This window comes from Balaenoptera borealis (assembly GCF_965194805.1).
Source record: "Balaenoptera borealis genome assembly, chromosome: 12".
Taxonomy (NCBI): domain Eukaryota; kingdom Metazoa; phylum Chordata; class Mammalia; order Artiodactyla; family Balaenopteridae; genus Balaenoptera; species Balaenoptera borealis.
In genome coordinates, this window is record NC_138869.1 from 56,804,369 (window position 1) to 56,821,281 (window position 16,913).

Here is a 16,913-nt window from a genome sequence, read left to right on the forward strand (position 1 = left end):
TTTCTTTATCCAGTCATTTGTTGATGGACATTTAGGTAGTTTCCGTGTCTTGGCTATTGTAAATAGTGCTGCTGTGAGTATTGGGGTGCATGTATATTTTTGAATTACAGTTTTGTCTGGGTGTATTCCCAGGAGTGTAATTGCTGGATCGTATGGTAACTCTATTTTTAGTTTTTTGAGGAGCCTCCATACTGTTTTCCATAGTGGCTATACCAATTTACATTTCCACCAGCAGTGTAAGAGGGTTCCCTTTTCTCCACACCTACTCCAACATTTATTATTTGTAGACTTTTTAATGATGGCTGTTTTGACCAGTGTGTGGTGGTGTACCTCATTGTAGTTTTGATTTGCATTTCTCTGATAATTAGCGATGATGAGCATGTTTTCATGTGCCTATTGGCCATCTGTATATCTTCTTTTCAGAAATGTCTATTTAGGTTTTCTCACCATTTTTTGATTGGGCTTTTTTTGTTATTGAGTTGTTTGAGCTGTTTGTATATTTTGGAAGTTAAGCCCTTGTCAGTCACATCATTTGCAAATATTTTCTCCCAGTCCATAGGTAGTCTTTTCATTTTGTTTATGGCTTCCTTTGCTTTACAAAAGCTTGTAAGTTTGATTAGGTCCCATTTGTTTATTTTTGCTTTTATTTCTATTGCCTTGGGTGACTGGTATGATTGGTACAACTTACGTCAGAGAATGTTTTGTCTATGTTCAAGGAGTTTTATGGTGTCATGTCTCATATTTAAGTCTTTAAGCCATTTTGAATTTATTTTTGTGTATGGTGTGATGGTGTGTTCTAACTTTATTGATTTGCATGTGGCTGTCCAACTTTTCCAATACCACTTGCATTAGAAGCGTGGAGTCTTAACCACTGGACAGCCAGGGAAGTCCCTGTAGGGAGTTTTTTTTTTTTTTTTTTTTACTACGGAGTCTGTTTCACTTCTCGTGATTGGTCTGTTCAAATTATTTCTTCTTGATTCAATTTTGGTGGGCTGTATGTTTCTAGAAAGTTGTCCATTTCTTCTAGATTGTCAAATATGTTGGCATATAATTGTTCATAGTATTCTCTTATGGTTTTTTTGTATTTCTGCAGTATCACTTGTGATTTTTCCCCTTTCATTTCTTATTTCGCTTATTTGGGTCTTGTCTCTTTTCTTCTTGGTGCACCTGGCCAGAGGCTTGTCAATTCTGTTTACCCTTTCAAAGAACCAGCTCTTGGTTTTATTGATTTTTTTTTCTATTTTTTTAATCTCTATTTTATTTATTTCCTCTCTGATTGTTATTATTTCCTTTCTTCTGCTGACTTTAGGTTTTGTTTGTTCTTCTTTTTCTGATTATTTTAGGTGGTGGGTTAAGTTATTTCAGATTTTTCTTGTTTCTTAAAGAAGGCCTGTGTCACTATGAACTTTCTTCTAAGAACTGCTTTTGTTGCATCCCACAGATTTTGTTTATCATTTTTGGCTGCACTACACGACTTGTGGGATCTTACTTCCCTGATCAGGGATTGAACCCGGGCCCTCAGCAGTGAGAGCATGGAGTCCTAATCACTGGACCACCGGGGAATTTCCCCATAGATTTTGTATGGTTGTGTTTTCATTGTCATTTGCCTCAAGGTATTTTTTAATTTCTTCTTTGATTTCACCATTGACCCATTGGTTATTTTAGGAGCACGTTGTTTAGTCTCCATGTAATTGTTTTTTTTCTTGTTTCTTTTTCTGTTGTTGATTTCTAGTTTCATGCTGTTGTGGTCAGAAACGATGCTTGAAATAATTCCTATACCCTTAAATTTGTTGAGGCTTGTTTTGTGCCCTAGTTTGTGGTCAATCCTAGAGAACGTTCCATGTGCGCTTGAAAAGAATGTGTATTCTGCTTTTTGGGGGTGTAATGTCCTGAAAATATCAACTAAGTCTAACTGTTCTATTGTATCACTTAGGATCTCTCTTGCCTTATTCATTTTCTGTGTAGAAGATCTGTCCCTTGATGTGAGTGGGGTGTTAAAATATACTATTACTGTACTCCTGTCAGTTTCTCCCTTTAGGTGTGTGTTTGTATTATGTATTTGGGTGCTCCTATGTTGGGTGCATATATGTTGACAAGTGTAATATCCTCTCCTTGTATTGATCCTGTTATCATTATATAGTGTTCTTTATCTTTCTTTATAGCCTTTGTTTTAAAGTCTATTTTGTCTGATATGAGTATTGGCAACCCCCACTTTCTTGTCATTTTCGTTTGCACGAAACATCTTTTTCCAACTCCTCACTTTAAATCTAGGTGTGGCCTTTGCCCTAAAGTGGGTCATTTTTTTAAAAAATTATTTATTTATTTGTTTTTGGCTGCGTTGGGTCTTCGTTGCTATGCACGGGCTTTCTCTAGTTGTGGCAAGCGGGGGCTACTCTTTGTTGCGGTGCGTGGGCTTCTCATTGCAGTGGCTTCTTTTGTGCAGAGCACAGGCTCTAGGCACGTGGGCTTCAGTAGTTGTGGCACGTGGGCACACTAGTTGTGGCTTGCGGGCTCTAGAGCACAGGCTCAGTTGTTGTGGTACACAGGCTTAGTTGCTCCGCGGCATGTGGGATCTTCCTGAACCAGGGCTCGAACCTGGGTCCCCTGCGTTGGCAGGTGGGTTCTTAACCACTGTGCCACCAGGGAAGTCCCTAAAGTCGGTCTCTTGTAGGCAGCATAGTGTATGTAGGCTCTTGTTTCATCCAGTCTGCCACTCTGTGTCTTTTGATTGGAGCATTTAGTCCATTGACATTTAAAGTAATTATTGATAGATACGTATTTATTGCCATTTTAAACCTTGTTTTCCCATTGATTTTATATTTCTTCTTTGTCCCTTTTTGTTTTTCCTTTTGTGGTTTGAAGACTTTCTTTGGTATTATGCTTATGTTCTCTTCTTTTTGGTGTTTGTGAACCTATTGTGTGTTTTTGATTTGTGGTTGCCCTGTTTTTCAAGTATATTAACCCTTCCCATTTGCTTTAGACTGGTAATCATATAGGTTCGAACACATTCTAGAAAAAAAAAAATTACATTTTCTTACTTTCCTCCCCCACATTTGATGATTTTGATGTCCTCTTTTACATCTTCATGTTCTTTTTTTTTTTTTTTTTTTTTTTTTTATTTTTGGCTGTGTTGGGTCCTCGTTTCCGTGCGAGGGCTTTCTCCAGTTGCGGCAAGCGGGGGCCACTCCTCATCGCGGTGCGCGGGCCTCTCACTATCACGGCCTCTCTTGTTGCGGAGCGCAGGCTCAGTAGTTGTGGCTCACAGGCCCAGCCGCTCCGCGGCATGTGGGATCCTTCCAGACCAGGGCTCGAACCCGTGTCCCCTGCATTAGCAGGCAGACTCTCAACCACTGCGCCACCAGGGAAGCCCCATCTTCATGTTCTTCCTTTTGCTGTTCTTTGTGGTTATCATCACTTTCACAGAAAATTTTGATTTTCCTTTTTTAAATCTGTATACGAGCTTACTTAAGTGATTTACTTTCTGATTAGGATATTCTCTTTCCTATAGATTTTTCTTTTCTATTTAGAGAAGACCTTTCAATATTTCCCTTAGGATGGGTTTGGTATTGCTGTATTCTTTTAGTTTTTGTTTGTCTGAGAAATTCTTTATTTTTCCTTCTATTCTAAATGATAATCTTGCTGGGTAGAGTATCCTAGGTTGCAGATTTTTCCCTCTCAGGACTTTGAATGTATCTTGCCACTCCCTTCTGGCCTGCAACATTTCTTTGGTTTTTTTTCCATAGACACCTTTTTTTGGGGGGGCGGGGGGGGCTGCATTGGGTCTTCGTTGTGGCATGTGGGATCTTCATTGCGGCATGCAGGATCTTCTTTTGTTGTGGCGTGTGGGCTCTTCGTTGCAGCGCATGGGCTTCTCTCTAGTTGTGGTGTGCGGGTTTTCTCTCTCTAGTTGAGTTGCACAGGCTCAGTAGTTGTGGTGTGCGGGCTTAGTTGCCCCACGGCATGTGGGATCTTAGTTCCCCGACCAGGGATCAAACCTGTGTCCCCTGCATTGGGAGGCAGATTCTTTACCACTGGACCACCAGGGAAGTCCCTGGCCTGCAGCATTTCTGTAGAGAAATATGTCTTGGTGTAGGTCTGTTTGGGTTTATCTTGTTTTGGACCCTCTGTGCTTCCTGTACCTGGATATCTGTTATCTTCTTTAGGTTTGGGAAGTTTTCAGCCATAGCATCTTCAATTCCCTTTTCTCTTTCTTCTCCTTCTGGGATCCCTGTTATGCGTAGATTGGCATGCTTTGTATTATCCCACAGGTCTCTTATGTTGCTTTCGTTTTTTTTCATTTGCCTTTCTGTCTGCTGTTCTGATTAGGTGCTTTCCATTATTCCATCTCCCAGGTCACTTGTTCTTCTGCATTATTCGTTCTACTATTCATTGCCTTTAGCTCAACTTTCATCTCAGTGAATGAGTTCTCTAATTTTTCTTGGTTCCTTTTTATAGTTTCTATTTCTTTTTATAGTAATCTGCATTTCTATAAATAGTCCTTAACTTCTTCAGTGTTTTCATTATCTCCTTTTTGAACTCGATATCTATTAGACTGAAGAGGTCTGTTTTGTTGTTTGTTCTTTCAGGGGAATTCTCTTGATCTTTTAATTGGGAGTGGTTCCTCTGCTTCTTCATTTTACTTATATTTCTCTTGCTCTATGAGTTGAGGACAAACAATTATCTACTGTGGTTTGGAGGGCTGTTTTTATGTGGGAGTGTTCCTGTGTAGCCTTTGTGGGTTTGATATTTTTTGGTGCGAGGGCTGTTTTTAGCTTGGATGCCTGCCACCTCTTTCCTCAGTGTGTGCTGGCTGTTGTTATCCCCTTGCTAGGAGGTGTGACTGGTGTTGTGGTGACCAGAACCTGCACTGGATATTGAGTGGGGCCTCCTCCTTGCTCTGTGGTTTTCACTGCTCTATCAGGCTGGGTTTGTTCCCTAGTTGTTGGAGTAGAAGCTCCCAGGTGCATTTCTGAGTGATGGTGCAAGGTAGGTGGGATTGGCGTGCTCCCATTGGGAGCGGAGCCACTGACTATTCCTCTGCCAGAGCTGTTCACAGGTGAGTGTGCTCACCTGTCACCCGTTGTGCGGGCTCACAAAGTACACTGTTGTTGGCACTGCCCTTGCCCCAGTCTCAACCTTGGGAATGCCATCAGTCAGCCCTGGTGTCCCTCTGGCCTTGTTTTCACAAGGCCACCAGCGCAGATCCACTGAAGTCAGGTTCCAGGACTACAGTAGTTGTGCACCTGGACCTGCTGTGGGGGCTATGGAGGCAGCTCAGACCCTGGCCCAGCCCAGTCCCTACATGCATGTGCCCACAAAGCCCACAGCTGCTAAGGCCAGATCTGTCCCAGCCATGGGAGGACCCGTTGTCCCTCGGATGTCCTGCAGGTGCTGAATTTACACAGCTGGCAGCGGAGGTGTAAGTCTGTGGCTTGCACAGCTGCAGGGAGAGATTTCAGCCCTACTTCCTAAGTCGCGTGGCCGCTGGGGTCCAGCTGTGGTTTCAGCTCTGCCTCTGTGTGTGGGCAGCCCACTGGCGTTTGCTCCCAGAGCCCGCCGAGGCAGCGGCTGGGACGCCGGAGCCTGTCAAGGCAGGAGCCCCCAAGGCGGTGGCTGGGGTGCGCTCCCCTGGAGCCTGTGGAGGTGGGGGCTGGCACGTGAGAAAGAGGCTGCTATGGCGGCCTCCATCCCCTCCTCGTGCGCCACTTAACGATGGCACTTCACTTCTGTGACAGGCCTGGGCTTCTTCCGCAAACATCCCCGGTTGCGACCGCACCACACTCCAGCCCCTTCAGGCTGTTTCCACACAGCCAACAGCAGCCCTCTCCCTGTTCTGTCCTCTAAACCCTGAGTTTCAGCACCCAGCCCCTGCCCGTACCAGCAGATGTGTGTCTCAGGCTGGGATGCGCAGGGCGGTGGCACGGCCGTCTGTGCAGGTCTCTGTTTGTTCTGCCTGCCACAGACCAGTTGTTGCACTCTCCTCTGCACCTCTGAAGCTCCCTTTCTGTCCTGGTTGATCTCCCTGCCAGTGAGGGGGCATCCCAGGGTGCAGGAACCTTCCCTTTTTCCAGCTCCCTCCCATGGCCGCAGATCCCGTCCTGCTTTCCCTTTTTTTTTTCCCTTTTGTCCTACCTGGTCACATGGAGATTTTTCCTGTCCTTTCAGGTGTTTGAGGTCTTCTGCTGGTGTTCAGTAGGTGTTCTGTGAGAATTGTTCCATTTGTAGGGGTATTTTTGGTGTATTTGTGGAAGGAGGTGAGTTCCACGTCCTTCTACTCTGCTGTCTTGATTGGAGCTCCTATTCCCTTCTTTTAAAATAATTCTTTAAGCATGAAATATTGCCATTTGCAGTAATATGTTAGTTACTGGACCTAGAGAATATTAAACTTAGTGAAGTAAGTCAGAGAAAGACAAATACTATATGATATCACTTATATGTGGAATCTTAAAAATAATACAAAAGAATCTGTATACAAAACAGAAACAGACTTAACAGACATAGAAAACAAACTTATGGTTACCAAAGTGGAGAGGGAAGGGAGGAGGGAACAAATTAGGGGTGTGGGATTAAGAGATACAAACTACTATACATAAAATAGATAAGCAAAAAGGATTTACTGTGTAGCACAAGGAACAATATTCAATATCTTGTAATAACCTATATAATAACCTATAATGAATATAATCTGAAAAAATATAACTGAATCACTTTGCTGTATACTTGAAGCTAACACAATATTGTAACTCAACTATACTTTAATAAAAAATACATATATATATAATGATTCTTTTAAGTTTGAAAAATTAAAAAACAAAAAGTTGATACCAAACAGCTAAAAAAATAACTTTGAAAAACAGGTAGAGTCTGAGTCAAATCCATTAAGACTTTGATGAACACATACATGCAGTTCTTGGTATGGCCAATATATGGCAGTTCCCATTATCTTACCCGATAATAGCTGCTGTCAGTGTTTACTGTGTGCCAGGCACTTTATGTGCTGTGATTTAGAATCTTCACACCTCAATGCTCCATTTTTCTGTTGAGGAAACTTAGGTTGAGAGTGGTTAAGTAACTTGTCCAAAGTTACACAGTGAGGGTAAAAATAAACAGATTTGAACCCAGGAAAGTTCTCACACTCTGAAGTCTACCATGTGGCCTAGGCAGAACGCTGCTAGAACCACTGCCCTAGTATATTTAGATGCTATCATGGCACATATCGTCACCACAAGAGTCTTTGTATAGCAGTGACAACAGAACCCATTTGTTTTATGAAATACGTATTAAGAAGAGGATGCGGAGAATATCTTAGAATTTTTGTTAATTATATTTTTAATCTGTGAAAAGTCTTCCTTTTTACACATTAGTATGTGATAAGATTTGGTCAAGGGAAAAATTCAGTAGCATCTGAGCTGGTTGATTTGTAGCTTGAATGTGTAAATTCATATTTTAAACATTAAAGATTGAAAATATTTTTTTCATTTCTTATCTCAACAGCAAAATAGCACTACTTTCCATAAAAATATTTTTAGAAATGTTTATAGTTTTTTAGTGCTGCATCTGTAGCGTTTAAGAACATTGATCTTTTTGACAAGAAACAATATATTTCCCAGTTTAGTATAATGGTCAAACTAAGCAAAATGTAAAGCACTTATTACATCAAATTTGAGCATTTAAAAAGTTATTTTAGAGTAAATACTGATTTTAAAATACTGAGGAAAAAAAGAAAAATTAGTCATTTCATCCTAAAATAGCTTTTGTAAATATTTTACTGTATGTCTTTTGGGTCTTATAGAAAGTTTTAAACATAGTTGTAATTGTAGAGTATGTATGTTCTACTTTTCACCTAACATCGTAAGGAAGTCATGTTTGCTTGAATGGTTTAAAAATTACTTTTACTGTCTGCTTAGTAATATACTTAAATTAAAAAAACCTTTATGTAAGGAGTTTTCTGTTATAGAGAAAATGTTTTGAGTGTGTGGTGGTGGTAGTGTCTAGGGAGGAACAGTAATCTTTTTGGAAAGAGAATCTTTTCTATCCCATGCTCTTGCGGGTCCCATTGTATCAAGAATAACAATAGCCAATGTTTATGGAACATTTATTGTGTTTCTGGCACTGATCTGATCACTTTCCATGGATTAACGCTAATCTATAGAATCACCTATGAATACGATATTGTTACTACTCTCATTTTGCAGATGAAGAAACAAAGGCACACAGACCTTAGGTAACTAATTCAGTCATGTAGCTAAGAAGTAATATTACTGGAATGTGAACTCAGGTAGTCTCGCTCTAGAACCCGTGTTTATTGAATACTACATTATTTTGTCTCAAAATGATTGTCTTGTTTAAATACCTCCTTGAGTGTACTCCAAATATTAGTAAATAGAGTTTTATATTTGTATGTAACAGATTTAAATAATATTCAATTCAAAGGAATAGGAAAAAAGAAAGTGCTGCAGAAAAACACCTCTTTTAGAAGCAAAGAGGCAATCTCTGCAATTTCTTGTAAGTGTTAAGTGAACTAACAAAATAGTGAATTCTGTTTTGGGTAGTTTTACTGATACTAGGTTTAGTGGAGATTGCATTTCAGAAAACTCAAAAAGTATCAGACTTAAAACACTTCGGAGTGGCTGTCATTTTTCCAGTTTCTCCTCTGAATCAAGTATGTATGTCAAGCACTGTTTTCAGTTGGCATTTGAGAGCGAGCCTCCTGAGGTGATGCCTGAGAGAGCACTTGCAAACCATGAAGAATTCCATTGCTGTAAACTGCATTATGATGAGATGTGGATGCTTTTATGTAGTAGATAATCTCATCATACAAGCTCATGTTGGATTACCCACTTGGCACAATTGAAAACGACATGCTATTCCAAGAAAGCCTAAGTGTCTTTAGTTAATGATGGGTGATCCTTTTGAGCCTCTCTTTTCCAAAGTGCTTTAAAAGCACTGAAGTACTCTCAGAGAGGCCATCCTAGCATGGATTATGTTGAAAGGGAAGAAAAATGCTGTTCTTTGCTGGAAGTAATGTGGGATTTAATAAATCCTTTGGCTTTGATCTTAATATGTCCTAGAGAGGGGACTTCCCTGGTGGTCCAGTGGCTAAGACTCCGTGTTGCCAGTGCAGGTGACCTGGGTTCGATCCCTGGTCAGGGAACTAGATCCCACATGCCGCAACTAAAGATCCTGCACGCGGCAACGAAGATCCCACGTGCTGCAACTAAGATCCGGTGCAGCCAAATAAATAAATGAATATTTTTAAAAAATTAATACATCCTAGAAAAAAAGATAAGCACACACATGCATGACCTTTGGGGAACTGTTTTTATTTTATTTCATTTTTATTTATTTATTTGCAATAGAATATAATTGATTTTACAATATTAGTATCAGGTGAACAACATAGCAATTCAATATTTTTATAGATTATACTCCATTTAAAGTTAGTTACCAAATAACGGCTAGATTTTCCTGTGCTGTACAATACATCCTTGTTGCTTATTTATTTTATACGTGATAGTTGGTACTTCTTAATCCTCTTCCCCTATCTTATCCCTCCCCTTTCCCCACTGGTCACCACTAGTTTATTCTCTGTGTCTGTGGGTCTTTGTTACTCATTTGTTTACTTTTTAGATTCCACAATAAGTAATAATGGAGAACTATTTTTATTAAAACATTATCTTGTGATGTACTCTCTGAATATGCCCTGTCCAGAGTGTGCGTACTGTTCCTTTACAGGGTATTTTATCAAATACCAGGCTTATTGAAAAGTTAGAAGTTGAAGTATGTAAGTTTGAGTCAAGAAAAAAAAGTCACTGAAGTTTTTTAAAAGTTAAAAATTAAAACATTTGTTTTCAGCCACCCTAACCATGCTGTATTCCTTGTGTTTTATGTGTATGTATAGGATTTTTATATTACTGTGGGAACAGGATTGGTGTTTTTGGTGGCATCCATCTTTTTCTCTTTGACACATGACAGTACCACGGCTGAACTTGCTGCAATTGTAAGTAACTTTTATCTTTGCTTATTTTTATTTGCTTAGAAATATGGAATTTGGAAAGTACTTGACAGGTTATACAGTAAGGGAGAGTGGTTTGTCTTTTAACTTATTTTTTAGTGTAATTTGATTAGAGGCCTAAAAGCAAATAAATATGATAGCCTTAAAAACCTAGAACCTGTCTTTAGAATTTGACTGAGTTTTGTTAACAAAAATCCATTGAAGCCACATATGAACTTTATTGCTAATGGAAGTGGTAAAATTGACTTGATTATCTTACATTTCTCCCCTTTTTGGTTCAACAGAAACACATCTACATATCAGGTGCTGTTTTAGGTGTAGAGAATAGACAGGAGAAATGACCCCAAAGTTCAGCCTAGTATAAGAGATAGATAAGTAAATGTTTTTATCTGAAATCCTTGAGGGACCAAATGTTTTTTAGAATTCAGAATATTCTGCATTTTAGAAAGGTAATACTGTGCATATACTGTATTACACACCTTCAGAGGGCCTGGGCAGCACCTTGTAATCCAACATATTAATATTTCTGAAGCATCTGAATATTCACAGTAAAAAGATAGGTAAAGACTGTAAAGAGTTTTACGTTGTGTCAATTTTGAGCCAAGTGAATCATGAAACTTCGAGTTTTTGTTGCCTTTTGGACTTCAGAATTACAAATCAAGGATCATGGACTTAATTGGTGCCAGTGCTGTGAACATGAACAACTAACAACTGGTTAACAAACCTCTTACTAGTCAGCTGATTTCCAATTAATGCTTTGTTCATAAGAAAATTGAAGTTGTAATTAATTGAACTGTCAGCTAATAGATCATTAAAACTGCTTTTTATGATAGAACAACTCAAAAGGAGTTCAGAGAATTAGATGGCTATAACATATCTATCTATTTATGTGAACACGGTTTCTTAGTACTTAATGTGTAAAAACAAAACAATAAAATTAATGCCGAACCTTGATGCATTCTAGCAGTAAGTAATATTTAGTCATGGATACATGAAACAGCTGAAGAGAAAAAAAGCCTTATGCTTAATTTGTTTGTAATCATATTTTTGTTGCAGAAGAGTATGATAGGGTGAATCAGTAAAATACTTCCTAGTATAAAAATGTATTACTATAAAATCCTGTGGAGGAAGTAAAATAAAGTTGAGGAAATGTTGAGTTCGTGGGGGGAAAAGAAAGCATGTCCTAAAATTACCAGCTATTAAAAAAAAAGCTTATTTGTGTGTTTTAATTAGGTGGTGTGTCAGAATATTACAGTATTCAGATTTCATTAGATATATTTAAGAGTGACTGGTGGTTTAAAAGCTCAGTATTTATAATATGCTGGAAATTACCTCTTGCAACTATTTAAATTATGAAAATTATATAGACTTAAATGAGTGAGGGAGTCCACTTTTTTAAAAATTATGATGTGAACAGAAGAGCTAGAAGATCATTTGGGTTATATGCATAGAGGGTCCTGTATGGACCGGAGCTCTCTAAGGTGGTCAGAGATGTCTTCGTAGACAAGATGACATCTGATCTGCCTTTAAAGTGTCAAATAAATTTGCCAGTCAAATAAGGGGACAGATGCCATCAAGCCAAAATACAGACTCCAGAGTGAAGAAGGGACTTGGGTTTCGAGGGGTGGAATTGATAATTACATTTTGGTTGGATGTGTTGGGGACATCCAGTTGAATTAATGAATCAGGAGCTCCGTTTGCTTTACAGTGAAATGAGGCAGAATGGAGGGATGGGGTGTGAAGGGCAAGAGACTGCAGCAAACGACGACAAAATATTAAACTTCATGGAGATGGAGCCTTAGAATTGAGACTTTAGCCGTGACCTACATCGATTTTCTCTTTTTACAGAGCACTTCTTTGGCCCCCTTCCTTAAGGGTTTTGCTAGTGAAGAAGCTAAATTTGCACCATGGTCTTCTGTCTCTTGACAGAATTCTCAGAATGTTTGATTAGATGTTAGAAGAGTACAATGAGGAAGAAGTGATTTAAGGAAGAGGAAGTGTAGGTAGTGGCGTCATGTTGCTGTGTCATTACAGTGTGACAGCGAGCTGGAAAATATTTTTTAGGTAATTGAACCATTTAACCTAAAAGTATCTTCCAAATAGAATTTCTGTTTTGATACAAATAACCTTTTCCATTTTTACCTAGGCGTGGCTGCCTGCTCTTCTCATCTGTGTGTCAGTCTAAACCATTGCTAACAATCCGGTGTTTTGTATCATGTTATAGGATTTTGTTTTTCATCTATTAACCTTAGCTTCATAGATTGGCACCTCACACATACACACACACACAAGACAGGACATTAATATTTTGTGAGACTTTGACTAATGACCATTATTCTGGAATTTTTTTTTGTAACTTCTTTCCATTTTTTGATGACCTTAAAAATTTTTTAACCACTAATGTTAAGAATGATGTGTTTAAGATAAATTGATGAATTGTCTTGCTTGTATAAAACATGATCAGAGCCAAGTAGGAAATGTGACAGTATATTGCAGAATTCCTCATATAATCTTTGCCCCTTTTTCCTCCTCAGGTGTTTGGATTTCTAGCAAGTTTTGTGTTCCTGTCTGACTTTTTCATTATGGTCTATGAAAAACGTAAGGAGCCCCGGCCAAGAAAACCTGAGGCTACTGTTAGTGAACCACTTAATGCTTAGAGACTCTAGGGAACAGGTGTTACGTCGCCACTGCGTGGTGCCTGAGTCCTGGCAGAAGCTCTTGTAGAGTCTGTCATTATTAAACCACTTCCTTTGGAGCGCAAGGCAGAAAGGCAGTTTGATCAGTATTGATTGGACTGTGTGTCAGTCACCACAAATTGGGCCAGAGGGCTTTTTGTTTTAAAAAATATATTTTCTTTTGGTAACGGTTGAAACTTGTGTCAGATGAAGTTTTGTTTTGTTTTGTTTGGAGGTGAGGGCAATTGTTCCTTTAAATCACATAGCTCAACTGATGATAAATTATTCTGTCATTGTTACTAGGCTTAGCTTTCAAATTATGCTTTATAGATGTATAAACAGCAGGATTAAGTTTATCCATTTAGAAATGGTTTCATTTTTAAATTAATTTGCTTAACTATAACTTTGCTTTTTGATGACTGGATAAAATTTAATGTATATTTAAGAGATCAATATTTTAAATGTTGGTCTAGGTTTTTTCCTTAAAATGTAAAACCCAGGCTTTACTGTATCTCACTCAGCCTTAAAATTATACTGTAACATTTTAGGATAATAATAATTAACTCTTTCTGAGACCTTTTATAGCCTAATAGAAATGTATGGGAGATGTTGGTATTGTCCATGTTACAAAAGCAACAGCATCAGTAACCCCATGTTTATACTGTACTTTGGTTGTCAGTATCAAGTAAAAAAAAAGATCTTTATATAGAAAGATAGAAAAATGGAAGAAACTGCTATCATGACTAAGGACCAAAGATAAAATACACTTTTGCACAATGCAGTGAAAGTAGTTATAAAAGTAGGCCTCGACCACTTCCAAATGCCTGAAGAGATGAGTTCATACTACGAGATAGAAAATGGTTTGTTCCCTTTTGCCATATGATTATTTCTACTGAAGTTAATACAGCTCTGCAGGTTCTGTTCAGTGTTTTCTTTGGAGCCAATCTTCTTTTAAAACCCCAATCTTTGATTTTTGATGTGAGAGCCTCCCTTTTCTGTCTCCTTATCAGAATGGTCCATGTACTACTTCATCAGGCATAGCTGGGCCTCTGGCTCTGGCTTCCTTGATGGCAGATTCTCCAGAATCTTGGGCCCTTTTAATTGCATAGAGTATATAGCAGGATCTTTAGGGTTCTTGTTCCCACATAGGCATTGCTCTGGTTTTTCTTCAAAGGAGACCTTCTTAAGAAAGTGAATATCCAGAGATTCCTGCCCAGTTTAATACTGTTGATGGTGTAAGGGAGTAGTCAAACTATTCTCAGAAGACACTTCATAACCAGTTCTGATAATTTGGAAGAACTGTCTGTTGCTGGCAGGCTGTCTTAGAGCCAGCCAGCCAGGGCACTTTGAACAAGACCTTTCTTAAAGTGGGTCCTTTTTTTTTTTTTTTTTTTAAACGGGACCTTTCTGACCAAGTGGTTCACAGACTAGACCTTTCTTGTCCTGCTGGTAGATTTTTTTTGACTCAAGACTGTAGGGCTCAGGCAATGAGCCCATGCATCAGATCCTTCAGTACTTTGGTTAAAGTCTCCTGGGCTAGTAGGTTTTCTGTCTGAAAGAGTGGAATCATGTTTGTTTCCAGTGAGACAGTTTAATGACCTCATCCTTTTTTAATTTCTCATCTGCCAATTGTGTGTTGTAGACGGTTTTCAGACGCAGATGGCCGGACACAGCTTCTGCTCTTACTGACTCAGAACCTTATCCATTTGTATCAGAGCTTGGATGCTAGTGCTAGTGGTGATGTCACCACTACCTGCTTGGGAGATAATGAAACCAATCTTGGATGCTGTTTTTACTAGGTGTGCTGTCTGAGAGAGGAGAAATAGCCTGGGTCTTGGGTTCAAAGATAAGCAGCTTATGATAGGCAGGTTCTCAAATTTCACATCCAGCTATACTGTTGTCCTTTTAAGTATCATCTGCACCCAGCTGGGATTCAGAGCAGACCAGCTGGGCTACCTCAGGGTCCCCACTCCTGCACTGGGCTCAGTTGAGTTTGATGGAATGTCCTCTGCTGGCCTCACATCCACAGCATGTTGGCGTGGAACTTAAGCTCTGCTTGTTCTGAGGTTTCACTTCCATTTGTTTCACTGGCACAGAATGGACCTCTGAGCTGGCCACCGAAAGGTAGTATCTTCACTGGTATTTTGGGTCACTCACTCTAGAACCTTTCTTCACATTGTTTTTTACAGGACCCATGACTGATTAGCCTCCATCTTCTATTGTAGAAGGAGTTAGGAGTAAAAAGATCTTTGTGGTAAATAAAAATTTCAAGGTGAACTTGAAACCAAAGATACTGTTACTTACAGAAAAGGGCACACTTAGTAAACTCAAATGTAAAATAATTTTTTATTAACGTTTATGGTAAATTTATATTGTACACAAATAGACTGTTTAGAATGGTTCTTAAAAATTATAAGGGAAATGCACATACAGTACAAAAATTTTATAACTGCTCTACTTTTGTTTGGGGACTGGGAAATGTATTTTTACATTGTTTATAACCAATCATTTTTGTATTTAATAATTTTAAATCCTGAGTCTTTTATATCTCTCTCAATGTCAAATTTTGTAGTCTTCTTTTTAAATAAACCCACTTTATCGTTCACACCTTTGTAGTTGTTTAATTATTATAAAAACATGGTGTTTAAATGAAAGCTTTCTCCGGAGTTCTAGGAGTTGGCTCCACAACCTTGGTAAGAATACTGGACTTTGGATCTGCCTGGGCGTGGGGCATGGGTAGAAAAGAAACACGTCCAACTCCTACCCATGGGCTGTCCCTCTTCTTGGAAAGTTGGAATACACATTGAAACAGCATTTTTAGGGAGCCGTGTGTGAAGAGTTACAAAGGAATGTTACGGACTAAATATACCTTTAAATACTCCCAAAGAAGCAAATTTGGACTCGATCACATTTCTTGGTGTGGCCAACAATCCTAAAAACAAAATAGGTACATTCTCTTGCAAGCTATTCAATGACTGGGAAAGTGTGAAGCAAAACTGAGGTGGTTCTGGTAAAGCTACAACTATTTGTGTAGTTTGCAAAATTCCTGCCTCCAGACGTACAGAATAACAAGGTCTTTTTATAGTCGTCAAGAACTCACTGGAATTTGTACATTCTTCGGAGTTTTGTGTTTTGTTTTGATAAAGAGCATGATTTTATCAATATGCAGTCAACTGCAAGGAGCAGAAACCTAATTAAGTAAGTGGGTCTTAAACAGTAAGGAAAATTTACTTCACAAGAAGTCTGGGTAGGGCAGTTCCACAACTGGTAAATTCAGTGGCTCACCAGGGACCCAGGCTCTTTCCATGTTTTTCTGCCCATCCACTTTTTTTTTTTTTAATTTATTATTTATTTTGGCCATGCTGGGTCTTAGTTGCGGCATGCGTGTGGGATCTAGTTCCCTGACTGGGGATCAAACCCAGGCCCCCTGCATTGGCAGCACAGAGTCTTTCCCCTGGGCCACCAGGGAAGTCCTTGCCCATCCACCTTCTGCTGTGAGAGTTTTTGTCTTCTGGATTGACCCTTTATGGTTTCGCAAGATGGTGGCAACATCTCCAGGCATCATCTGCTTGTACAACAATGTCCAAAGGCCAGAAGAGAAGAGGTTGTTGATTCTTCCATGTCCTTCCAACGTGTTCCTTTTTCACAGAAGCCCCTTGGTGGACTTCACCTACTTATCTTACTAGGAGATATTAAATACCTGTTTCCAAATCACTTTTTAACATGGAGACTAGAATTGCTGTGATTGGCTTAAAGTAATCAAGATTCCTCCCCTTAGGTTGTGAATATCCTTTGAAGCATATAGCCTTCTGATACCTGAACAAAATTGGTTCTGTTAGCAAGAGAAAGCGTCATGGGTTAGGGATCAACAGTCTGTCATCAGCATGTAAAGGATTGTGACCTAGCTAGGAGAAATAAAATTTCCAGTTTAAGAAATTTCTGCAACATTGTAAGTCAACTGTACTTCAATTAAAATTAAAAGCAAAAAATTTCTGTAGGCCTGACTACCCCAAAACAATTTAAAATAGAAAAACTTGTTTTATTTTTTACACTAAATTATAATTCTACAAATAATGTCTACCATAGAAAATTGGTTTAACAAAAGTGGAAAGTATTGTTCTTTCCCTGATATCTTTGCATTTAGCTACTTTAAAATTTTTTGAAACATGTCAAGCACTGGAATTACAGAGGATAATGCTTATTGTAGATACCACCCAGCTTTA

The 16,913-nt window shown here is 38.9% G+C and overlaps 1 protein-coding gene and 1 pseudogene across 2 annotated transcripts in view; both read left to right on the forward strand.

Moving 5' to 3' along the window:
• The window catches only part of CMTM6 (CKLF like MARVEL transmembrane domain containing 6), a 41,613-nt gene extending 26,318 nt beyond the window's left edge, over nucleotides 1-15,295 (forward strand). The window contains exons 3-4 of the mRNA XM_082348783.1: nucleotides 9,902-10,000; nucleotides 12,550-15,295. Of these exons, the coding sequence (XP_082204909.1) occupies nucleotides 9,902-10,000; nucleotides 12,550-12,672 (222 nt within the window). The 3' untranslated portion in view covers nucleotides 12,673-15,295. The remainder of the gene's footprint in view (nucleotides 1-9,901; nucleotides 10,001-12,549) is intronic.
• LOC309608532 (small ribosomal subunit protein eS27 pseudogene) overlaps nucleotides 1-16,913 on the forward strand; it is a 211,917-nt pseudogene that overhangs the window by 144,067 nt on the left and 50,937 nt on the right. The gene's annotated exons all lie outside the window — the stretch shown is intronic.